This window comes from Copadichromis virginalis, linkage group LG14, assembly GCF_057382275.1.
Source record: "Copadichromis virginalis isolate Kocher_CV1m ecotype Utaka linkage group LG14, C_Virginalis_male_GT1.1, whole genome shotgun sequence".
Taxonomy (NCBI): domain Eukaryota; kingdom Metazoa; phylum Chordata; class Actinopteri; order Cichliformes; family Cichlidae; genus Copadichromis; species Copadichromis virginalis.
This window is the reverse complement of record NC_140631.1, coordinates 32161756-32187155: the sequence shown is the minus strand read 5'-3', so window position 1 is coordinate 32187155 and position 25400 is coordinate 32161756. Positions and strand designations below refer to the sequence as shown.

The window sequence follows — 25400 nt, the reverse complement described above, 5'->3', positions numbered from 1 at the left end:
GTTAAAGCAGAGCTGGTTTGGTTTCAAAAACTGGCAGCAGAGTGCTGGCCAGCCCTTTCAAGTGTGACTTGACCAAATAGCAGGAAATTCTGTCCACGACTGTACTACGATCTCTAGTGGTTAACATTGTAATGGAAGTAAAAGCAGAGCTTTGAAATGCAAAATGATGATGAACTTCAGTGGTCTGTTTTCTTGGGACATTTGTGCTCTTCATTAACAACCAGCCATGGTTTAATTTCCATACATCAGTATTGCCATGTTTATACCAGTGTTATCTTATTATGAGTGAACTGCTTGTTTAAAATGCAATTAAAATGAAAGTTCAATAAGTCACAGTAAAAAACATGAAATAAGAGAAAATCACAAATCTGAATATGCAGAGAGGCATCTGAGAAGAGAAAGAGCTTAGCCGTCATGATGTGTGTCGGTCTACCAATCTACAGACAAACTCGACATGTCTTTTCTCCACAAGTCTTCCTCAAACAGAAATCATATTTAAAATAAACCAACTACTACTGCCACAAATAATAATAATAATGATAAGGAGGTTTATTCTGCTGTGTCATGCTGACATGAGACCAAGAAACTGGGCGGGCAGCCAGTTTATCCTACTGTAAATACATTAATAAAACCGGTTAGTTACAATTCATCTTCCATTATAACACTGTAAACCTGACTCTATGTAAAATGTAACAATTTTTGGTGTAGTGTTTTTTATTTTATATGGGTTATTTATGGAAGCTCGTCCCCCGTCAAAAATAAAAACTACAACAAACAACAAACAACCTTCATGGTCCAAAATTCAACTTCCTCAGAAGTTTGGATTTATTGGAGTCACAATTCTGGTATAAAGTAATACCAAATAATGCCTTCTTTCCTTCTTTGTTGTTGAGTTGTGTAATGTGAAATGCTTATGACCTTCACAAGTTTTCCATTTCTGCAAATTCACTCACTTTAGTCTTTATCAGAGGTGGGACCAAGTCATTGTTTTGCAAGTCTCAAGTAAGTCTCAAGTCTTTATCCTCAAGTCTCAAGTCAAGTCTCAAGTAATGTCAGGCAAGTCAGAGTCGAGTCTCAAGTCACTGGTGTAAAAGTCCGAGTCAAGTCACAAGTCTGAAACTTTGAATTTCAAGTCCTTTCGAGTCTTTAAAAAAAAAAACGAAAAAATAATGTTGCAGTTATGCTAAATGTAAATATTAGACCATGTAATTTTAAAATCTGTGTTTTTCTCAACACATGACAAAATAGTGAACTTAGAAAATATACACAAATTGTGAAATTGCACCTCTTTAAAATGCAGCTCAATTAAACCTAGCTCCAAGAATAATTTTCACCGACAGTTCTGAGATACGCTGCATGTTATTCTTGGATGCGGTTGTAGGACCAGCTTTAAAATCGCATGACAAAAATATCATACATATTAAAAAAAACTGCATCACCAACGTAGCCTGGACAACATTTGCTAGTTAGATGAAGTCAGCTATCTCATTGTAGCATATTTATATGCATATTTATAATCATACGGTTCTTGGAGTGAGTGCATACACTCGTGAAGTTTAGTAACTTCAGGTCACTGCAACAAGTCCAGGTACAGTTTACCGACGGATGGGTGCAGGACCTTGAAATGCACCGTGTAGAACGAAAGACCATCGTACATATCATAAGTTTACCAGTCTCACAAATTGTCGTCATAAATACACATTCGTTAACCGTTTATTAATAGGACCTTTGAGCTCAAGGGTAATTAATTAGTAGTGGAAATCATTTCTGGTAGCATCACAGAAATGTAGCAGTGACAACAATATTGTATGCTGTAATCGCACTGGGCAATTAGTGATACAAAAAACCTGTTTTATCCTGTGAATAAAAGTATATGTTTTTGTTAATGTACCATAATAACAGAAGCGAAACACAATATTGTGTCAGGACAATTCACTATTTATGCACAATAAACACAGGAGCATAGCGCGACAATTTCTGTTCAGCGCCAGACTTGCTTGTAACCTATATCACTAATTATGTTATGAAAATGACGTATTAACTACTAAAAAATACTGACCTTCGTGTAAATGCTTGGAGCAGACTAACCTGTGAGCTGGAGTGTTCTGGGACGTTATATTTGATCTTTGAATGGCTGCAATCCAGGCCATCCGTCGCGTCTTTGTTACTTCGGAAACATGGCTTGAACAATTTCTCTTCAACGACGTAATCCGATAACAACCGATCTCTTTACCCGTCGGCTTCCCGTGGCTGTCATGCGACCGGCTATTGCAGTTAATAATACAACGGCTTCTTGACATTTTTGTGTTTCTTTTTATCGCTGTGTGACTGATTTCAATTGAAAGCCTGCGTGCGCTACTACCGCTTGCCACGAGTTCCCAGAATCCTTTGCGGTTCTACCCGTGAATGACGTCACATTTTCAATCTCTATATAATATGCATGTTAAATTTTATATTTTGGGTAAAATATCAAGTCTTTTCAAGTAAACCGGTTCAAGTCCAATTCAAGTCCCAAGTCATTGGTGTAAAAGTCCAAGTCAAGTCACAAGTCTTAGAACATTTTTTCAAGTCAAGTCTAAAGTCATAAAATTAATGACTCGAGTCTGACTCGAGTCCAAGTCATGTGACTCGAGTCCACACCTCTGGTCTTTATTGTCGCAGTCACGGTGTATGGTGCATAGAAGGAGAGTGTGCTGACACAACTATGATATTTTAGTTTGAGATAATAACTTTTGTTTGATAAAGAACTTGCTTTGTAGCCAGTGATTCAGCTGAAATGAAGTGGTTAATCAGTCAATGCGTTCCATTCGTTGGCGTCCCGTGAAGTCTGCACCGGGACTTAAGACGTTCCAATATATATATATCTATAGATGGATGGTTAACAGGCACAAGACAGTTGGCGCTCACTGTCACTGAGACTCCTCATCACTCTCTTCATACTTTAGGTGCTTTCGTCTGTGTAGCAGGTTACCGGTGTCTGTGATGGAGCGCTGGCGGGGCAGAGTAGCTCTGGTGACCGGAGCCTCAGTCGGGATCGGTGCGGCTGTAGCGGTAGAGCTGGTCCGGCTCGGCATGAAAGTGGTGGGCTGCGCCAGGGACGTCAGAAAACTCCAGGTTTGTTCTGAACTAACAAACTGGATTTCAACAGAGATTATTTAATGTAAAACTCTAATGAAAAGGAATTTTTAATTTGAAGCTCTGTCAGGCAAACATCATATTGGGGCTGTCGAGCAGACAGACCCTTTGTTTTACTGTGAATAAATTATAAATACTTTAATTCTTAAAACAGGTGCATTAGTTTATGATAAAGACATTTGAGGGGAGTTATTATTTCCATCTATGCACCAAACCGATTTCAGCTGAAATGGATGGAGCAATAACAAATTGCATAAGGCAATCCTATTGATGTACGCTTCAAAGAAGAAGAGTTGAGAGAAGCAAAAAATAAAGAAACAAATAAAGAAAAACATAGTTTATGCGGTATATATTGGTCTATATGCATGGGTTTCATCTTGATGAATGGAGCTGTCCAAATCCACAAAGAGCAGTAAACCTCAGGTCAACAGCCACAGCACAGGTCAGCTGATCACAACCTGTACACAAAGAAATCTGCTGGAGCTTATTATGATTAATTTACTCATGCTGCAATGATATATATAAAAAAAAAAAAAAACACCCAGCACGCCCCTGTGGGCGGTTTATCCTTCAAGCTCGGGTCCTCTACCAGAGGCCTGGGAGCTTGAGGGTCCTGCGCAGTATCTTAGCTGTTCCCAGGACTGCGCTCTTCTGGACAGAGATCTCCGATGTTATTCCCGGGATCTGCTGGAGCCACTCGCCTAGCTTGGGAGTCACCGCACCTAGTACTCCGATTACCACGGGGACCACCGTTACCTTCACCCTCCACATCCTCTCGAGCTCTTCTCTGAGCCCTTGGTATTTCTCCAGCTTCTCGTGTTCCTTCTTCCTGATATTGCTGTCATTCGGAACCGCTACATCGATCACTACGGCCGTCTTCTTCTGTTTGTCTACCACCACTGTGTCCGGTTGGTTAGCCACCACCATTTTGTCCGTCTGTATCTGGAAGTCCCACAGGATCTTAGCTCGGTCATTCTCCACCACCCTTGGGGGCATCTCCCATTTTGACCTCGGGACTTCCAGGTTATACTCGGCACAGATGTTCCTGTACACTATGCCGGCCACTTGGTTATGGCGTTCCATGTATGCCTTGCCTGCTAGCATCTTGCACCCTGCTGTTATGTGCTGGATTGTCTCTGGGGCATCTTTACACAGCCTGCACCTGGGGTCTTGCCTGGTGTGATAGACCCCAGCCTCTATGGATCTTGTGCTCAGAGCTTGTTCTTGTGCTGCCATGATTAGTGCCTCTGTGCTGTCTTTCAGTCCAGCTTTGTCCAGCCACTGGTAGGATTTCTGGATATCAGCCACCTCCTCTATCTGCCGGTGGTACATACCGTGCAGGGGCCTGTCCTTCCATGATGGTTCCTCGTCTCCCTCCTCTTTCTTGGGTTTCTGCTGCCTGAGGTATTCACTGAGCACTCGGTCAGTTGGGGCCATCTTCCCAATGTATTCTTGGATGTTCGTTGTCTCATCCTGGACTGTGGTGCTGACACTCACCAGTCCCCGGCCCCCTTCCTTCCGCTTAGCATACAGCCTCAGGGTGCTGGATTTGGGGTGAAACCCTCCATGCATGGTAAGGAGCTTTCTTGTCTTTATGTCAGTGGCTTCTATCTCCTCCTTTGGCCAGCCTATTACCCCAGCAGGGTACCTGATCACGGGCAGGGCGTACGTGTTGATGGCCCGGATCTTGTTCTTACCATTCAGCTGACTCCTCAGGACTTGCCTGACCCTCTGCAGGTACTTGGTGGTTGCAGCTTTTCTAGCGGCCTCTTCATGGTTCCCATTCGCCTGTGGGATCCCCAAGTACTTGTAACTGTCCTCTATGTCTGCAATGTTGCCTTCTGGTAGTTCAATCCCCTCAGTTCTGACTACCTTCCCTCTCTTTGATACCATCCGACTACACTTCTCCAGTCCGAACGACATTCCAATGTCATTGCTGTATAGCCTGGTAGTGTGGATCAGTGAATCGATGTCTCGTTCACTCTTGGCATACAGCTTGATGTCATCCATGTACAGGAGGTGGCTGACAACTGCTCCGTTACGTAGTCGGTATCCGTAGCCAGTCTTGTTAATGATCTCACTGAGGGGGTTCAGGCCTATGCAGAACAGCAGTGGGGACAGAGCATCTCCTTGGTAGATCCCGCACTTGATGGTGACTTGAGTTGAGTTCCTGATGAAGGCTCTTAGGGTCCCATTGATCTTGTACAATTCTAGGCATTCCAGTATCCAGCTGTGGGGCATTGAGTCATAGGCCTTCTTGTAATCAATCCAGGCAGTGCACAGGTTGGTCAGTCTGGTCTTGCAGTCTCGGCTGATTGTTCTGTCTACCAGTAGCTGGTGTTTTGCGCCTCTGGTATTCTTGCCAATTCCTTTCTGTGTCCCGCTCATGTATTGACCCATGTGCCTGTTCATCTTAGCCGATATGATGCCTGACAGGAGCTTCCATGTAGTACTGAGGCAGGTTATTGGTCGGTAGTTGGAGGGGACCGGTCCCTTCTTGGGGTCCTTGGGGATCAGGACCGTCCGGCCTTCAGTTAGCCATTCCGGGTGTCTCTCGTTAACTAGCAGCTGGTTCATTTGTGCTGCCAGACGCTCGTGGAGTGCAGTCAGCTTCTTCAGCCAGTAGGCGTGAACCATGTCGGGCCCTGGTGCTGTCCAACTCTTCATACTGGAGACCCTTTCTTGGATATCTGCCACTGTGATGGTTACTGGACCCTGTTCAGGGAGGTCACTGTGGTCAGCCCTCAGATCCTCTAGCCACTGAGCATTGCCGTTATATATATAGCAAATTATATAGCTGATTTAAGCAGGAGATGCGCATGGATATATATAGCAAGTTATATATATATATATATATATATATATATATATGGTCTGCCCTCAGATCCTCTAGCCACTGAGCATTGCCGTTATGGGTTGCGTCCTTCTCCCATATGCTCTTCCAGTATTGCTCCGTCTCCAGCCTTGGTGGTGCTGTTCTCTTATTGTTCCCTTGCCACTGAGAGTACACCTTTGCTGGTTCTGTGGAGAACAGCTGGTTTATTCTCCTGCCTTCTATCTCTCTGGTGTACCTCCTCAAGCGGCTGGCCAAGGCTGTGAGTCTTTGCTTGGCAGTTTCCAAGGCCTCAGGTATGGACAACTTGCTGTATTTCTTAGGCACCTTATTTGTCGCACCTTTCTGCAACTCCGTTAGTTGGCTAACCTCCCTCCGTGCTACTTTGATCTTGCCCTCTAGCCTCCTTCTCCATGGAGGGTACTGCCCCTTGTGGCTGTTCAACTTGTAGCCAAGCATCTCACTGATCACTGCTGCCGTATTGTAGATCAGCTTGTTAGTGTCGGTAATCGTGGTTGTAGGTATTGCCCGTAGTGCTGCATTAACATCATCTAGCAGACCTTCTGGGGGTACTTCACGTAATCTTGGTAACCGGCTACGGGGGATCCAGGTTTCAAGCTTGGCCATGATCCTATTTTTCAGGTCAGTTCCTCTCGCACTCAACGATCCTTCTCCTATCGCACTTGGGGCTATGTACCCAATCTCGGGTGGGGGTGATGATATCTCCCCCCTGACCTGGCGTCCTGACTCCTCCTTGCCGTAGCATTTGTGTTGTACCTCGTCAATCTCTAGCTGTGAGAGCAGTCCCTTCTTTCGAATGTTGGAACACTGAGCTACTAGTTGTTTCGCCGTCATTGTGGATGTTGGGTATTGAAGAATCCATAGGTCCCTCATCCTATTCATGTAGCCCCTTCCGCCGGGGTTACTTGCGTAGTAGCATTCCAACAACGCCCTGTTTTCGTCCCTTGCCCACCGATGCCTTCTTGTTCCAGTAGCCCACTTTTCGTCAGGGTGCCCTGGTTCCTCAACACCTGACGCGGACCTTGTTGATCCGGGCGACGTCCGAGCCGGCATGCCTTCATATTTATCTGTCTCGCTCATGTCTGCGGTAGGCTTGCTTAGCATAGGGGGTCTAGCCTTAGGACCCTTACTGGATACAGACGCCCCAGGCAGGAATCGAACTTGCGATCCTCTGTTCCAAAGGCGTGTAGTTTAACCACTACGCTATCCAGCTGCTATATCCAGTCCAGTAACCATCACAGTGGCAGATATCCAAGAAAGGGTCTCCAGTATGAAGAGTTGGACAGCACCAGGGCCCGACATGGTTCACGCCTACTGGCTGAAGAAGCTGACTGCACTCCACGAGCGTCTGGCAGCACAAATGAACCAGCTGCTAGTTAACGAAAGACACCCGGAATGGCTAACTGAAGGCCGGACGGTCCTGATCCCCAAGGACCCCAAGAAGGGACCGGTCCCCTCCAACTACCGACCAATAACCTGCCTCAGTACTACATGGAAGCTCCTGTCAGGCATCATATCGGCTAAGATGAACAGGCACATGGGTCAATACATGAGCGGGACACAGAAAGGAATTGGCAAGAATACCAGAGGTGCAAAACACCAGCTACTGGTAGACAGAACAATCAGCCGAGACTGCAAGACCAGACTGACCAACCTGTGCACTGCCTGGATTGATTACAAGAAGGCCTATGACTCAATGCCCCACAGCTGGATACTGGAATGCCTAGAATTGTACAAGATCAATGGGACCCTAAGAGCCTTCATCAGGAACTCAATGGGGATGTGGCGTACAACACTAGAGGCCAACTCCAAGCCCATAGCACAAGTTACCATCAAGTGCGGGATCTACCAAGGAGATGCTCTGTCCCCACTGCTGTTCTGCATAGGCCTGAACCCCCTCAGTGAGATCATTAACAAGACTGGCTACGGATACCGACTACGGAACGGAGCAGTTGTCAGCCACCTCCTGTACATGGATGACATCAAGCTGTATGCCAAGAGTGAACGAGACATCGATTCACTGATCCACACTACCAGGCTATACAGCAATGACATTGGAATGTCGTTCGGACTGGAGAAGTGTAGTCGGATGGTAACAAAGAGAGGGAAGGTAGTCAGAACTGAAGGGATTGAACTACCAGAAGGCAACATTGCAGACATAGAGGACAGTTACAAGTACCTGGGGATCCCGCAGGCAAATGGGAACCATGAAGAGGCCGCTAGAAAGGCTGCAACCACCAAGTACCTGCAGAGGGTCAGGCAAGTCCTGAGGAGTCAGCTGAATGGTAAGAACAAGATCCGGGCCATCAACACATACGCCCTGCCCGTGATCAGGTACCCTGCTGGGGTAATAAGCTGGCCAAAGGAGGAGATAGAAGCCACTGACATAAAGACAAGAAAGCTCCTGACCATGCATGGAGGGTTTCACCCCAAGTCCAGCACCCTGAGGCTGTACGCTAAGCGGAAGGAAGGGGGCCGGGGACTGGTGAGTGTCAGCACCACAGTCCAGGATGAGACAACGAACATCCAAGAATACATTGGGAAGATGGCCCCAACTGACCGAGTGCTCAGTGAATACCTCAGGCAGCAGAAACCCAAGAATGAGGAGGGAGACGAGGAACCATCATGGAAGGACAGGCCCCTGCACGGTATGTACCACCGGCAGATAGAGGAGGTGGCTGATATCCAGAAATCCTACCAGTGGCTGGACAAAGCTGGACTGAAAGACAGCACAGAGGCACTAATCATGGCAGCACAAGAACAAGCTCTGAGTACAAGATCCATAGAGGCTGGGGTCTATCACACCAGGCAAGACCCCAGGTGCAGGCTGTGTAAAGATGCCCCAGAGACTATCCAGCACATAACAGCAGGGTGCAAGATGCTAGCAGGCAAGGCATACATGGAACGCCATAACCAAGTGGCCGGCATAGTGTACAGGAACATCTGTGCCGAGTATAACCTAGAAGTCCCGAGGTCAAAATGGGAGATGCCCCCAAGGGTGGTGGAGAATGACCGAGCTAAGATCCTGTGGGACTTCCAGATACAGACGGACAAAATGGTGGTGGCTAACCAACCGGACACAGTGGTGGTAGACAAACAGAAGAAGACGGCCGTAGTGATCGATGTAGCGGTTCCCAATGACAGCAATATCAGGAAGAAGGAACACGAGAAGCTGGAGAAATACCAAGGGCTCAGAGAAGAGCTCGAGAGGATGTGGAGGGTGAAGGTAACGGTGGTCCCCGTGGTAATCGGAGCACTAGGTGCGGTGACTCCCAAGCTAGACGAGTGGCTCCAGCAGATCCCGGGAAAAACATCGGAGATCTCTGTCCAGAAGAGCGCAGTCCTGGGAACAGCTAAGATACTGCGCAGGACCCTCAAGCTCCCAGGCCTCTGGTAGAGGACCCGAGCTTGAAGGATAAACCGCCCGCAGGGGCGTGCTGGGTGTTTTTTATATATATTTCAGTGACTGCTGCTTATACCACAGGTTAATACACGCTACTGATCCCTGATGGGAGAATCATCAATTTTGCCAACAAAGAAGCCTGGTGGATGTTTGTTTACAGTCTGATGATGGGACATCATGCTCTGCATCTTCAAAGTTTGCCTCCTCATTATTATTCATACCCAGTAATGTGAAGTATGCTCATATCTACTATAACCAACCTGGTGCTCTTCATTTATGGAGGCTGTTGAGTCTGAATGTTGGATGTTGTGTATCTTGTGTTCTCTGGGCTTTGTTGTCCTCAGTCTTTTTGCAGGATCAGAAAACAAAACCAGGAGGCGCGTAAATGTTTCTTCTCCATGATGTTTCTTCAAATGTTTCTTCTGGATGATGATAAGACTGTGACATGTGGTTTTAAAAGCAACACCTTTGGTCTTGTGATGAAGCAAAGCTCAGGAAGAAGTGTGATTAAATGGTACCCACATGTGTGCTGCTGAGAAGGATGTACAGGGGCACCTGCAGCCAAATCCAAGCCTCAGGTTAGTTGTAGTTGCAGAACGCTATAGACTGAGACAGCTGAGGCATCAAATGTTTGATTAAACGGATGAAAAAGAGAAGTTTCTTCCCTATAGTTATCACTTCTTAAAATCTGTAGCAACTTCAAGTCTGTCAGCATGCTGAGCATGCTCAGAATGTGACAATATATTTTTGTTCAATATTTAATTTCTTTCAGTTGCAATTGATAAATGAAAAATATATATATTCTTATAATTTAGCAAACTAATTTATCAAAAAAAAAATACATATATCTGTATTCGTTTTAATAAATTAATTTGACACCTGTATTGAAAATACCATATTGTATTCATACAGAATCAGTATGGTATCATTGTTTGTCTGCTCACTGATTGTTGAAGCTAAGAGCTACTTTGATCTGTTTAGATCTAAAGTATCCAAAGTTGAGCTCTGATGTTTCTTCACCCCTGTGTGTGTGATATGTGATTTCCTACATGCTGGCAGAGCAGAGCGGCAGTTTGTGCTCACAGATGGTGAAGGTGTGGAGAGACGGTGGTGTTTCCTCAGAAGAACCAGCAGAGTCACTTGCTGACTGATGTTCGTCTGCACTGCACAGAGGAAATCAACTGACCGAGGTTTGTCCAGTGACGTGTTATGAAATGTATATTTGTTTTATGCTTACAGATATGTTTTTCTTGACAGAGGCTCTGCAGAGGTTAGACAAAGCAGAGAAAACATGTGCTTTACATTTTACTGTGATTTATTGAGATATTTGTTGCCTGATGTTCAGCAGGAATAGAGAAATAGAATCAAAGGAAGATGTTTTTCCTGTTTTTGTAATGATGTAAGTAAATCTTCAATATTATTTATTTGCTTGGTTATATTAGGAGTGTTTCTGAGTGAGGGGGGAGGAGTCATCATCCAGGTAAAGTGACGTGGATCAGTGGATACACTTGTCTCCCCTTTAAAGGAGACGATCCAAGTCATCCTTAAATGTTAGTGCTTTCAAATACACAAACATTTTAAAGGACAAAAATGAACATCCAACTTTGACTGTAACACAAAATAAATCTTTGCATGTGTGTTTTCAAACTCTCAGATGGGCAGCATATCAGTCTTGGACTGTCTAACCTGCCGGAGCAGCACTGAATGACCACCACACATGAGCATGTTCCTGCAACATTCAGCATCTGATCCTTCATCTGTGTGCTTCTGCTTTTGGTAAGTAGAGTTACCCAACTCCAGTAACTCTAAACACATGCCATCCATTTCTAACGGCCTGGTTACTTCCTGTCAGTTACTGTAGAAACCATGTGGTCACCTGACCTAACAGTGTTTCTTCTTCTTCCCCTTAATGTTCAAGTGTCACATGTCAAACAGCTGGAGAGGAAACTACACCAGTGTCCTGAGATGTTTCACCAACACGTGCCAGATGCTGTTCCTTCATGGTGACATCACCAGAGACAGCCCCGCCCACCTCAGGACCTCGCCATTGATCATGATGATTATAATGATGACAGCGAGCGGAACTAAGACTGTAAAAATCCACGACCAGAATGTTTCTTTCTAATTATTAATGAATACTGAGAGCCTCTTTCTGTGTTTTGTATGTTTTGGGGTTGTTGTTTTTTTACCTCATTTGTTACTAACAAAGTTGACAAACTCACACAGTTTACATTCTGTATGTTTCCATCTTTACCAGCCACACTCTAACTGCATTTAAGAAAATAATCCTTAGAAATCGTCGTTTTTCTCTTTTGTAATTGATGATAATTCAGTGAATATACTGCGCTGCTTCCTTCTATTGCGTCACACATTGACGTTTTTCCAGTTATTTTTTACTGCTGTTTGAATTCTCTGTATGTTTGACCCTGTAGACTGTTTGATGGACTGCTTGTCTTCCTGTTTGTAACCGCCGCCTGTTTTTTAATAAAGATTTGGATTTCTGACTTCAACACAGCCTCTGCGTGTCCTCCCTTTGTGTCCTCTTCCTCTGTGAATGTGTTGCATGTGTCACAGATTCATTTTATTAACAGCTCTCCCACAGTGAGTTGCATCAGCATTCATTCACAGCACATTTCAGAAGGATTCAGATTAATACAGTGATCTTATAGTCAGAATGATCCTGACAGAGTGCCACTGTGAATGATCTTTCATCAGGTCAATTTTAAAGCTCAGTATTTCAAAGCAGGATTTATGAAGACTCATACTGGCATTAGGACTAATAATATGTACTTACAAAGTCAAAGTTTTTTAATTATGCTAGAATATTGGAAGACAATCAACTTTTAGTGTTTTCTGCATATTAATTATTCTGAAATAGAGACGTGACCCTAACTGTACAGAAGCACTAAACAACTGACAATCTAACAGACATCATTGGCCTGAGCTGTCATGCACAGTGAGTCTGATCCTTTGCTGTGAGAGTCTGACAAGCATGTTTCTGGTCAGTTTGGAAGAAATAAGATCACAATGTTGATCTTTTTTTCAATATTACTTCTCTTTTACAACATAAACTGTGATCAAAGGTACTTATGTTCACAGCATGTAATAATACTGACAGTCCAGGGCATTGTGGTCTGTTGAGCTAGGGTTAGGGTTAGGGTAAGAAATTCAGACATCTGTAATCAATATTAAACGTCTCTGACGTGGGCCACTGTCCGCAGTGTTGGGAAATCCATACCAGGCTGGAACGAGTCAAGGTAGGTGAGCATCCACGAGAAGACACAGCAGATGCATCCTACTAATACTGACAGGACCAGGAGACTCCAGAAACCGAGCATCTTCTTGATGCTTGAGTACAAGGTAACGTACACCCTGACCAGGTATCCAGTCTGTCAGAATTGTTTTCAATATTTGGTTCAAAAACATGAGTGACAACAAAAATCCAACTAGGATTCTTGCATATGATGAATGAAGTCTGTCTTTGACTGTATTGTCCAGCTGATCCATCAAACCCCCAGCAGGTGAACCTTATTCATGACATAACACGGCAACAATGTAAAAAATGAAACAGCAACAGTCTAAATGTAAAGTGCATTCTAAAGTCCTCTTCAATAAATCATATGCAAAGAGTCATTCAGGACTGTAAAACGTGAACTACAGAACCCAGAGTCTTCATCATTAAATCTCTGGTTGCTTCATTTTTCTATCCTATATCAGATACTTTAAGGTTAGGTTAGGTAAACTTGCATTCTCATGGTGAGGCAAAATGCTTTATGTGTGTGCGCGTGTCATGAACGGCTATAAAAGGCCTATAATTAAAGAACAAAGCGGGGTTTGAGTTCGAGTTGCGGCAGACTGTCACTACTTGTAAATGGAACGCAGCCTTCCTACGGCGGACAGATAATAACAGGAATCGGACGCGGTCCACCCAAGTCCACAGCAACCACCATAGCAACCGCCTAGCATGACCTTAAAAACATATTGTCTTCATAACTATCAAAAATGTGAAATGATTTGCAAAGTGTGAAAGTGTTACAGCTGCAGAGAGCTATGGTGGTATCTATGGAAGCTGTTTACATAGCTAATAATATACGATGTAACCATGGAGACAGTCACGTGAGCTAGCGGTGCATGTTTACTACAGTGAATAAGGTGATTGTGTGCACAGCGTCCACACGCTGCAGAGGGTAAAGACATTACTTCAATATTGTTTTATACTGATATATATTTGCCTTCTGTTGACCATCACCTCAGGTTCACCATTACAGTTTCAGCAGACAGATGCACACTGTCTAAATATGAACACATTCAAAAACTCATGTCTCAGAAATAAGCACAGCTGTTCATGTTTGTCATTAGAGTTTTATTTGTAAGAAAATTATGAACTTCATATTGAGCATCAAATAAAAGAACATTTCACAACTCTGAGTCAACAGAAACAGGTAACAGAAATGTCTCTAATGTAGACATGTACAGTGTAGTGTAAGCATTAAAAGATCATAAAGGAAACACTAACATTCATGTGAAACTAATTGTAATAAAAAAATGAGCAGGTGCTTTATAGATTTAAAAGAAAGAATCTGAAAACAACACTTTTTTGGTCTAAGTGATCAAAGTAGAAAACAGAACTGATGTTCAAGAACAAACCGTAGCTGCACTAATATTACACATCTCCATTGTTGTGGTGAACAGACATGTTGCTTTTAAAACCACATGCAGTGTGTGGCCATGACTGTTCACTGAGACCATGAACGCCACTTCGCTGAAGCCTTCGCCTTCTTCTTCTAAATTGGAAGCAGAAGGAGCACGAGCTGCTTTGATCTACTGAAATGAAAAAGCAGAACATCTGAGCTGAAACCAGTAAGACAGGAACAAATTCAATGCAGTGTCTCAGGTGGCTTAGCCTGTTACAACTGTTGATACAAGCTAAATACGGTTAACACACAGTGTCAGGGAGCTCCAGTGTGGGAACTAGTGGCTTTAGGTTTGTAGTCATTTAACTTTCATCCATTCATTCATTTAATTCAGGAGAAAGAAATGTCAGGTTGGTGCAGGCTGGTTACATGCATTTGGTCCCATGCTGTCTTTAACTAAATGACTTGGTTCACTTTATGGCTGGGCTGTATGTGGGGTTATATCATGTTATTTGGGCAGGAGTACCTGTCCTCTGTTAGACTTAGAAAGTTTCTCCATAAGTAGAGTTTCTAACTCTTCTAGCACATCTGTGGCTGACAGCTTTTTGGTGGCTCTTTTTACCCCACACTGGTTGTGAGTGTGTAAATAGCCCCACTAGTTCTTTTGGGTTGCAGTTAACTTGGGAGGAAGAGGTGGGTCTGCCATGACTAGATGAATAACAATTATCTGGGATACATAAATTTCATAATGCATGCATATATCTCTATAAACCTGGCCTGTGGGCTGCCATTTTTACATTCAGTTATTTCTTTGTTGAATCTAAATAATGAATGTGTTACAGTTAAAGTGACACTGATCAGTGTAAATGGCTCATTGGGACACAGAAACCTTTAAATTAAACCTGATATCGAGTGTCAAACAATATCAAAGCTGTAAAAGCTGTTTACAGTCAGAATTTATAAAACTATGATTGTAAATAAATTCAAACAAGTGAGCTTTTCTCTTTGTGCTGAACATCAACACTGTGGTTTCTTAGACTGTAAACTTTACTTCAGCACAACCAGTTGTAGAAGCCGTCACTCCAAATGTCTTTGATAACAAGAAAAAAATACCTTTTCAGTCCACGGCCTGAAGTTCTTCTCCGACATCTTCTGCCATCAGCTTTGTCTGCTGGTTTGAAGACAATAAACCACAAAAAAGATGATTTAGTCACTTTGTCTGCGTCATGCAGCTCGAATGTGTCGTGTAACGATGTTGAATAGCCGTCGTTATCCCTCTGCTGTGTCAGTAGGATTGTACTGTACAGCATCTCATTGATATGTGAGGAATGCTAATGTAAATCTCCATTTGCACTATTTGCCTATTTTGCACCACTATGCCTCCTTACTTGTATATTGTATATTGCATAGCTTTTTTTTTTGTTATACGTAAAATTGTATTGTATTTATTTAAATTTTTACTTTTTAATTATTTTATTTGCATTTTTCTAATCACTAGGGTTTGAGAGTAACGCAATTTCTATTCTCTGTATGTCCTGTACATGTGGCAGAATTGACAATTAAAGTTGACTTGACTTGACTTGAAACACGATAACAGACTTACATCATTAAAACATAAAGGACAGGAGATATTTAGATATTTTTATATTTATATTACATTTTATAGCTGACGGATATTACTAAATAGATAGAATTTACTAAATAGCTGGATGAACATGAAAAATATGGCTATAATAACAAATGACCATGAGAGCCAGTAGAATTAATTCAACTGGACACTTAAAAGATGTCCTTAAATGCTCTTTAAGTGGCAGAACAGATGAACAAACAGTTAATCGCTTACTTGAGATGAAATCTGCTCAGCTACTTTGAAAACAGCTAAGTGGTTCCTCCTTTAACAGGATGACTGCTCAGGGGTAAGGCCATCATGCAGTCCAGCAACCTTTATGGTTCTGCTTTGATTCACCAGGAACTATTAGGGAAACCTTCCAGCGCCTCCTGTGAAAGACACAGACATAAACACAAACATTTATTAACATGTTCCACAGTCTTCCAGTTTGATTTTCTCATCCTGTGGACAACAACGTACATGGATGCAGGTTTATTGTTAACTTTTGTAAGGTTTATTTAGTGAACATATCCAGCTGCAGCTCCACTGTGATCCTGGATAAGCACTTAAGGAAATGTGTCAATAAATGGACAAACATCAACTTACTATATTTATCCAAACAGATGGGACCAATAATACTTCACTGAGTTGGAGACTTTAATGTCTCTTCTATGTAAGAATGTCTCGTGCTGATATACCTGCAAACTTGACAACAAAGGTTTTTCAGACTGCATGTAGCTCTATGTCAGCTCACACATTTACATTTATGTCACACTTATTTCTGCTTTCCCATTTTATAATTATTACTTACATTTTGATTAGATACCTTGAGTTTGTAAATGATCAGATTACATAATTGGAATACAATGTATCCAATTCAGGGTTGCGGGAGGATGAAGCCTATCCCAGCTGATACAGGACAAAGACAGGCTGCCAGTTTATTGCAGGGCTAACACGATATGTGTAACAGAAAATCCACTTAAATGTTTGATATTTCTTATAATAATCATAATTATGACTATTATTTAAAGGTTTCTTTATAAATACATTTTGATTTTTTATAACCTCTAAAACATAAACCTGAGCTGTTTCAGATTCTGACCTCTGACCTCACTGCAGCTCCCTCTTGGAAGTACGTCTGCTTCTTGTCTACCCCCAGTGTTGACCGCCTGCCCTTGATATCACGTACTGTACCTGAGGAACAAAAAAGGACAAACACTTGCCTTCATTTAAGAAGTACATTCATACAGAGGTAATCTATGGAAACACACTAGTTCAACCTTTGGGAGAAATCAGCTCCTGTGAAACATTTCTGTAAATGAACATCATGTGGAGAATGAATGAAATGAGTTCTTCAGGTGACTCAGCAGTCCCACACTGACAAATGAAATCTAGTTAAACTATTAAGCATATTTGCTCTTCTGAAATCTGTTTTAAACAACAACAAACATAAATTAGTAACAAAAATACAGCTGAGTAGAGGCTTTACAAACCACCAGCAGCCATAATGCTAAATTTTAATCTTCAAATGTTTCTGAGCCGTCTTCAACCTGCTTTTAACACATTAAAGTCCCACAGTCAATGCAGCCTGACTCAATCCTAGATGTTCAGCACAGAGACACAGAGGTACCGTTTAAAGTTTAGTGATAACCTGAGTCACTGATCATTTGCAGTATTACAGAGTCTGGCAGTCTTTGCATGATGTCCACGTCACTGTAAGTTTCTAGCTCACTCTCAGGCGTGACAGGTGTGCCAGCAGGAAAGAGTAATAATAGCCTGCATCCTGAGGTTTGTCATGCAGGATTAAAGGAGCCAGGCTTTGTTCACACAGCTAGGATTGTATTTTACACTGACCCTGGGTCAGTATAAGTATCATACAGTTTAAACGAAGCACTGAAACTTGCACATATTTATTACAGATGCACTGAAGCTAATCGAGATATTTGCTGTCAATCTGTGGCTGCGATTAAACACTTTACTGGAAACTTTATTAACTAGTAACTTCATCAGTCATGACAGAAGCTAATATTTCTGTGCTAACATCGTTTAACCAGCAACAGCTTTACTCCAATATAGGCTAACGTTTACACCGTAACTTTAAGCTAGCACCATAAAGACGGTAAAACACGTAATAATATCTACAAATGCATCTTAAAGCTGTTATATTAGCACTCGGTGTATTACTAAGATAACCACATTAACATTACTGACACTCGCTGACTTTTAATAGTCATTCTATAAATGCTGTCCGTTTAAATGGTCTTACCTGTAAACACTGCATATCCACCGGATTCCAGCCAGAGTGGATTCTGGAGTCTTCCACGCTCCTGTTAGTGATCCTCCATCTGGATGGATGAGAACAACCTTCTGAACAATCTAGCAGGAGATGGCCCATATCTATGGGACTGGTTTGTGCTAATAACGCCCATTGTATGGACTGATAACAGCCGAAGCGGGTGAATAAAGTCACCCAGTAGCTAGCTGTGCCATTACCCAGCATACATCACTCCCTCCGTAAATGCAATAAACGATACAAAAGCATCGTTCTACCTGTTTTTCAGGTAGTTGTTTACATTATATAATTTATTGTGTTCTGTATACGTCACTACAATGTGATTTGGAAAATGTCTAAATATACCGACAGCAGGCACTTCCCGGCAATCTCTTCAATCGGAGAAACCTTCACGTCAATTCCCAACGCGAGAGGGGTACCCTGCGCGTCCACAAGTGCAGCAGAGGGAGCCTGACCATGCGTCACACGTTTGACGAGTTGGGAGTGAGAACGTGTTGTATGTTCTCATCCCTGAGGAGAAACTGTTGCATCTTTCATTTGTAGCCTCCTTTCAAAACAGTCTGTGAAACATTTACCATATCTGTGTTTTTTTCATCTCAGTGAGAAGTTGCAGCATGTCACCTTAATGTACCTTAATGTAATTTTTACTGACTTTATGTACTCATGAAAACACTGTATAACATTTTACTGATAATTTTCACTAAGGAATAAAATAAAAGGATTTTCAGGGAAATTTCTTTCATTGCAGTGCTCTTGTTGTGGTAAAGGATTTTAATGTGCTGTTTGTAATAGGACATTTAAATAAAAATGTCCTGTGGAGAATATCCAGTACACAAATATTTATATAAGAATAAAAACAAAGAATATATTTAAGGTAAAAGCAAAATATCTGAAAAAATTACAACAATTTCAATAAAATTACTTAAATATATTGTAATTAAGGTAAGTATAATACATTTTTTTTTTTTATATCTGCATAGACAAAACACCCAGAAGAATTACTATAACTAACTAGATAGCCAAGGAATTCCACCCTGTCTTTGGTTGAATACATATCAGAAAAACTGTTTCATTTCTTTCAGACACTGCTTACAGTACTTAGCAAATATAACATAAGCTGTCAAGGGGGGGTGGAAATCATGGAGCAACTGGGTAACTGGGAGGTATCCTGGGGGAACTCCCAGGTCTGGACCCCTGCATTACTGAGCTCCTGGACAGCCTGAGTTGCAACCTGGTGGCATCACATGGACAGAAATATATTGTCCCTGAAGTGTTCTGTTGGTTTTCTCTCAGGTGAATCTGGGGCCATTTGGCGGTATCAATTTATGCTCTTTATGTTCCTCCTTGCACAAAGGAGCAGATACCTGTCCAGCTAATGTTTTAAGGACCTACTGTCCTACTGTCTGTGCTTAAGGCTGTACACCCCGGGGTTTTGCTTTGCTTGTTTTCTGCTTTGTAATTCTCTTGCTAAATGTCTGTATGTATTTTTCCTGCTGTTCATATGATTCAGTGTATTAAACTCTGTTCCAAGAATTCTACTCTTTTCCAGAGCATCTTTTTGAGTGTCTTGATTTTAATTGGATCTAAAAGGGTTGGATCTCCACATCGTTGGTGGGAGAAGATTATCATGATGGCTTCAAAATTTGCGACCACAAAAGGTTTCCCTGAACAGAAACCCCATAATTCACGGGTTGTTTTATCATTGCCGCTCTAGTGCACCTGTTGTTAATTAACACCAAATGAGATTAACTTACCAGATCTTATCACAGAGCGGTGTAGTTACAAACTCAGCTGCAGGGAGCAATACCAGATGAAATGACTAACACGCCTATTGTTTATTAGTTATTAACCTTTCCCCCTTTATGTACTAGGTGAAGGGGCAGTTATGCTGACACAAACAGACCAAAGATGAAGAGCTGTTGTCAGCCTGTGAAGTTTTCAGGGACTAGCATTTGAGTTATTGTGGAAAATTTACCTACTAGGCAGTCTTTATGGAGAACACAGTATCAAGTTTATGTAGTGTGCATAGCAAATTCTGTTGGTGGGCTGTTTTGTATAATGAGATGAACCCACAGGTAGAGCAAATAACTGCTACAGTTATGTATGACGCCAAAGGTCATGAAGAAGTTACTCTCACAACTTGGCATCCATCCTTGCAACACTTCTGGTTACTTATTTGGGCAATTATTTTGAAGCAGTATCTAAATTAAAGTTAATTGTACTGGTCATAGGAGCTGCATGTATAGAATCACCAGTGAAATCTGATTGAAGAGGAAACAATGGTTGACTATGCTCCAAAATAAAAGATAAACTTCTACCACCATCTTTGCTGTTGAATAGATATCAATTCAGAGTTCCTTCAGTGCCTCATCTCTCTCTCATTCTGTGCTGATTTAAGCAGGAGATGCGCATGGATGACCAAATTAAACAGAGACTGATTTGCCATAAACATATTAAAAAGTAAAGTGAAGTTTTTCTGAATTTAAGAGCATATATAATGTGTGTTTGAATAATGTGTGTCTGTTTATCAGTCTACTCTTAAACTGTACATGTCTTTGTGTATTCAAAAAGAGATCTCGTTCTCAAAGACAATATATTTAAATGTCGGATTAAATACTGCTACTACTTCTACTACTGCTAATGCTATCATGATGATGGAGTTTTTTTCTGCTGTGTCATGCTAACATGAGAGAGAGACTGGGTGGGCAATTAGTTTGTCTTGCTGCAAAGAAATGAATAAACCAATTATTTACAATTTATCATCCATTTTTGTAAATATGACTCTGTGAAAAAGTTCACTGTTCACAACTGGTTTATAAATGACCAGGTTTATTCCAGTTTAAAACTACGGTGTTATGTTAAAACAGCATTTATGTGTTCAACTTTACAATGCAAGTCTTGTTGGATGTAGTTATTTATTTTTTGTTTACATAAAAACAAAACAAACCTTAGAAACTTGAATAAAGTTCATGCTCACAGGTGTACACACGGGTGATCACACCCACAAACTACACCCTTTTTGGCTCCTACCTCAAAGCACACTGTGTTCTGTTGATCTTATGTGCTGCACAATAATGTTTAATATTTAGTATTTACTGTCATATTCCCATATATCATTGTGATGTTGTTTATTCTATTACTCTTGTTCTCTTCTGCTTGTTTTCTTTTTTCTTTCTCAACAGGTGATCCAGGTGATTGATATATGCATTTTTTTTTCTGCCCATTCTGTTGGTTTTTGTTTTTTGCCCTTCTCCCCCGTCCCTCTTCTCAGCTGTTTTTCTTTCCCTCTTTCTTTCTCCCCTTCTTTCCTCCAGTCAAGTCTGTCCCGTATTCAGCAAGTGAAAATAAAATAAACAATAAAATGTGAATCAAATGGACCATTATGGCAAGGCTGGGATGGTCAGTTTGGTAAAGTAAATCCGTTGGGCATCTTTCTTTGCCTTTAGACAATAATTCTGATGGCAAAAGAGCCAAACGGGACAGGCAAAAAAAAAAAAAAAAAAGAAAAGAAACTTGAATAAAAAACTAAACAATATTCAAAGCTCTTTCCCCTTAAATTTAAACTTCTACCACATTCTTTGTTGCAGCATAGATTTTGATTCAGGATTCTTTTAGTGACACTTTCTCAGTCTATGGTGTTAGAGAGGAAACACCGATGATGGTCACAAACACATTATTATCCATTTATTGGACATTAAAGTGAAGCAACAGGTATAACTTACTCTGTAGACGTTATTGTGGCAGTGCAAGGTACAAAGAACTGTGCAGGGAGTACTAAAACAAGTATGATATGGAATCTTGAGATAAGAGATTTTGTTTGATTTAGCTTGGCAGTGTAACGAATAACAAGTGTTTAATCAATCACTGCTTTCCATTCATTGGCGTGAAGGCTGCACCAAGACTTGCAACATCTTTCTGTAATATATATATATAGAGAGAGAGATAGCTCACTTTAAAGGACAGTTTGAGCTCAAGGGTGACTATCCTGGAGACCCAGCGTCCCTCTCTTCATACTTGTTTTTCTTTCTTGCGTGTAGCAGGAATCCAAGCTGTGATGGAGCGCTGGCGGGGCAGAGTGGCTCTGGTGACCGGAGCCTCGGTCGGCATTGGGGTGGCTATAGCCGTAGAGCTGGTCCGACTCGGTATGAAAGTGATGGGCTGCGCCAGAGATGTTGGAAAAATACAGGTTTGTTCTGAAGTGAAAGACTCATATAATTTTTGATATGCAAATCATTTTTAATTGTGTCAGGCTGGAATGAAAACTCAGACTTTCTGCGAGAGTGCAAAGTATATTTTACACAAGATCTTCCAGCTGTGTCAGGCTTACATAAGTCATTTTATTTAACTGTAATTAAACCTGTTTTACAACAGGTCAGTCATTGTCGCACGACAATACAGACTGTGTGTAAAACTTGATTATTGATAGATGATCAATAGATTCATTGATAGATGTGGCACAACACTTTCAATTTCAATTTACTCCATTGCAGAAAAAGAAGGCTGGACACAACTGAACTGATGACAAACATCTGAATTTCAGTTTTATTTTTTTTTCTCGTCTCTACAGTTTTCACTAGAAAATAAGAAATTAATAAAAACGCTGATTTTAATCTTAATTCTTACCTTTCTAATCTTAAAGCTTATCATCTGCCATTTCCTTTTGGTTTCAGAAACTGGCAGCAGAGTGTAAGCGCGCCAGCCATCCTGGTGTTTTGGTGCCTTTCAAGTGTGACTTGACCAAAGAGGAGGAGATTCTGTCCATGTTTGCAGCGATCAAAAATCAGCACAAAGGCGTGGACGTGTGCATCAACAATGCTGGTCTGGCACAGCCAGAGCTGTTGATAAATGGCAAAAGCAGTGGATGGAAGAACATGATGGACGTAAGAGCTCAGATATTTTAGAAAACAATTATCTTGACTTAGACTTCAATAATATTTTGTGTGCGGTATGTGGAAATACATTCACTGGAATGTTTTCTTTGCAGAATATTGAATGAAATAAAATTATCACTTTTATGTAGCTCTAAAAGTTGGGGAATTATTCTGTTACAGCAGCAAAACACCAAAAACAATTTAGCCCATTAAAATAATAATAATAATTATAATAATTTTTACTTTTTATTTTTCTGCATGGTTTCTTGCAGGTAAACGTTCTTGCACTGAGCATGTGTGCACGTGAAGCTTATCAGTCAATGAAAGAGAGAAATGTGGATGATGGGCACATCATAAACATAAACAGGTGCAGTTTTATTTACTGATGATCAACGACGATTGAGATTATGAGCTTCTGTTGGTAACACTAATGGCAAACAAAGAACAATCAAAAGAACAAGATAAAATATACAAACAATAAGTTCACAGCGAACATGCAGACTTGAACAGAGAGGTTTTAAGTTGAGATTTCAACTGGGGGAGAGAACCAATGTTTCTTATATCTGGAGGTAGAAAGTTCCACAGGCTGGGAGCAGAGCAGCTAAAAGCTCTGCTTCCCATGGTGCTGAGGGGGAAAGAAGGCAAGCTGGATAGAAGAAGAAGATCGAAGTGAGCGGGCAGAAGAGGTAGTGCTTGACAGGTCAGAAAGGTAAGGAGGAACAAGGTTATGAAGGGTCTTGAAGGTAATCAGATGAAACTTGTATGCCATTCAGAATTTCATAGGGAGCCAGTGACATTCCTGAAGGATATGGATGATGTGCTGGTATGCGGGCAGCGCAGTTTTGAACCAGTTGAAGCTTATGGAGGGATTTTTGGGGGAAACCATGCAAGAGAGAATTACAATAGACAGTGTGGGATGTAACTATACTATGATCAAGAAAGGATACAGACTGGGTGGAAAGAGAAGGATACAATCGGTCCGTGTTGCGTAGATGGAAATAGGCAGAACAAGTGAGATCATTAATGTGAGATTTATAGGATAGTGAGCTGTCTAGGATGATGCCAAGACTCTTAACCTAAAGTGAATGGAAACTGTGGAGATTTCAATAGTGAGAATGAAAAGATTTGCCTTTATTCCCAATATTGGGAATAAATAGGCATATTTGTGCACATTTTTGTATATTCAATCCTGGAATTCAGTTCAGTAGATGAGTTTGAGATGAGGAGGAAGAGGGTGACATTTTATTAAGATGCCAGTGGCGCTCACTCGTTTCATTTCTTTGGTAAAGAGGACTCCTCCTCCAAGGATAAAACACAGATGTGATCCTGAAATCAGATAAAAAATATGTTGGTAAATGCTGACCTAGTGAAATGTTCTTCTGTTGTAGTATGGGTGGACATCATGTCTATCCCATTCCCGATTTACATTTCTACATGGCGACCAAGTTCGCTGTAACCGCGCTGACTGAGGGCCTGAGGCAGGAGCTGCGTGCAGAAAAAACTCATATCAGAGCCACGGTAAGGTTTTAAAGAACACTGATAAACCCAAAAAGTGCCCTTAAAACCAATTTCAGCTGCTATGAGACACATTTACAATACTTTCCGAAGTCGACACACAATCACACTTCTTTTACCTTTGTTTTTCTTTTGTTTTTTACAGAGCCTCTCTCCTGGTTTAGTGGACACAGAATTTGTATCACGGCTCCACAGCAATGAACCTGAAAAAGTAGCTGCTATGTACAGTGAAATTAAGGTATAATTATTAATCTCACAGTTTATAGATTGTTAATATGATTACTCTGATAAAAGTTATTAAGCATTTTTCACTTCTCTGACAGCCTTTGGAACCAAAAGACATTGCCAGTGCTGTCACATACGTGCTCAGCGCCCCGCCTCATGTTCAGGTTTGTAGGTTTTCTCTTATTTTCAACTTTTTAAATGTTCACTTATTGAATTTAGCTCATTAATATTGTAAATATCACCAGATTACTCAAAATAAGATAATATTTCTATAACTTTCCTTTCAGGTTGGCGACATTAACTTTAAAGCTGTGTAGCTGGTAACACAGTGCAGGCACACAATCCAGCCTCCACAACAAAGTGGTGTGAAACTCCTGACTGCTCAACACTGCTCTCCATTTATCCTCTGCTAAGAAAAAATAAATAAAAACCACCAACCATTACTGAGCACACTCCTACGTGATCCTAAAATGATAAAAAGCCAAGTCAAAGTTGAATTTTTCATCAAACAGAACTGTCAAAATGACTGTGAGAAAATTACCAAAATAAATTTTTCTAATGCGAATGAAGAAAGACTTGAGAATGTTTTTGTTCAATTCAGATGCACACTGACCTAAACTGAAATTGAACTCAACAGAATTAACAATAAACTGTTCTTATTAACTATGCCCTAGAGACTGGTAAGTGGCCTTTGTTCATTAATCTATGTTCTCCAACCAGTTGGTGAATGGTTGCTGGAAGTTTTTGGCAGTCACTAGGTAAAATTCGGGGCAAGGAGGTATATGGTGCTGTACTAAAAACTCTGTTGTGGTTCCTTTGTACGGTAGCAGATTTCTGCACTCTCCAACAGTTTGTGTGGAT

At 41.4% G+C, this 25400-nt stretch overlaps 1 protein-coding gene and 2 long non-coding RNA genes across 7 annotated transcripts; 2 read left to right on the top strand and 1 right to left on the bottom strand.

Annotated features, from left to right (window-relative positions):
- Positions 1-9474: 9474 nt before the first annotated feature.
- LOC146694345 (uncharacterized) lies at positions 9475-11902 on the top strand. Of its 4 annotated transcripts, none has more exons than XR_014923884.1 (6): positions 9475-9616; positions 9737-9970; positions 10452-10582; positions 10835-10942; positions 11047-11168; positions 11311-11902. It is a non-coding gene; the product is annotated as an uncharacterized LOC146694345 (long non-coding RNA). The 4 variants fall into 4 exon arrangements; XR_014923883.1 differs by having other exon boundaries at positions 9475-9626; XR_014923882.1 differs by having other exon boundaries at positions 9482-9970; positions 10457-10582.
- Positions 11903-13732: 1830 nt separating this feature from the next.
- Positions 13733-18269, bottom strand: LOC146694344 (uncharacterized). Of its 2 annotated transcripts, none has more exons than XR_014914882.1 (5): positions 17902-18269; positions 16738-16829; positions 15870-16024; positions 15140-15194; positions 13733-14216 (listed from the first exon to the last, which is right to left on the bottom strand). It is a non-coding gene; the product is annotated as an uncharacterized LOC146694344 (long non-coding RNA). The 2 variants fall into 2 exon arrangements; XR_014914881.1 differs by having other exon boundaries at positions 13734-14216; positions 15140-15197.
- Positions 18270-21746: 3477 nt separating this feature from the next.
- Positions 21747-25207, top strand: LOC146694343 (dehydrogenase/reductase SDR family member 11-like). The gene is made up of 7 exons (XM_085430498.1): positions 21747-22114; positions 22599-22808; positions 23072-23166; positions 24188-24317; positions 24460-24552; positions 24638-24703; positions 24827-25207. The coding sequence occupies exons 1-7, from the start codon at positions 21983-21985 to the stop codon at positions 24854-24856; spliced, it is 756 nt and encodes a 251-aa protein (XP_085286624.1). The 5' UTR covers positions 21747-21982; the 3' UTR covers positions 24857-25207.
- The last annotated feature ends 193 nt before the right edge of the window (positions 25208-25400 follow it).

What these genes read in the sequence shown, in the direction of transcription:
- LOC146694343 (XM_085430498.1), top strand. Translation starts at nt 21,983, where the DNA reads ATGGAGCGCTGGCGGGGCAGAGTGGCTCTGGTGACCGGAGCCTCGGTC. An exon ending in GATGGAAGAACATGATGGAC is followed by an intron (nt 22,809 to 23,071) that starts GTAAGAGCTCAG and finishes GGTTTCTTGCAG; the next exon opens with GTAAACGTTCTTGCACTGAG. An exon ending in AAACTCATATCAGAGCCACG is followed by an intron (nt 24,318 to 24,459) that starts GTAAGGTTTTAA and finishes TGTTTTTTACAG; the next exon opens with AGCCTCTCTCCTGGTTTAGT.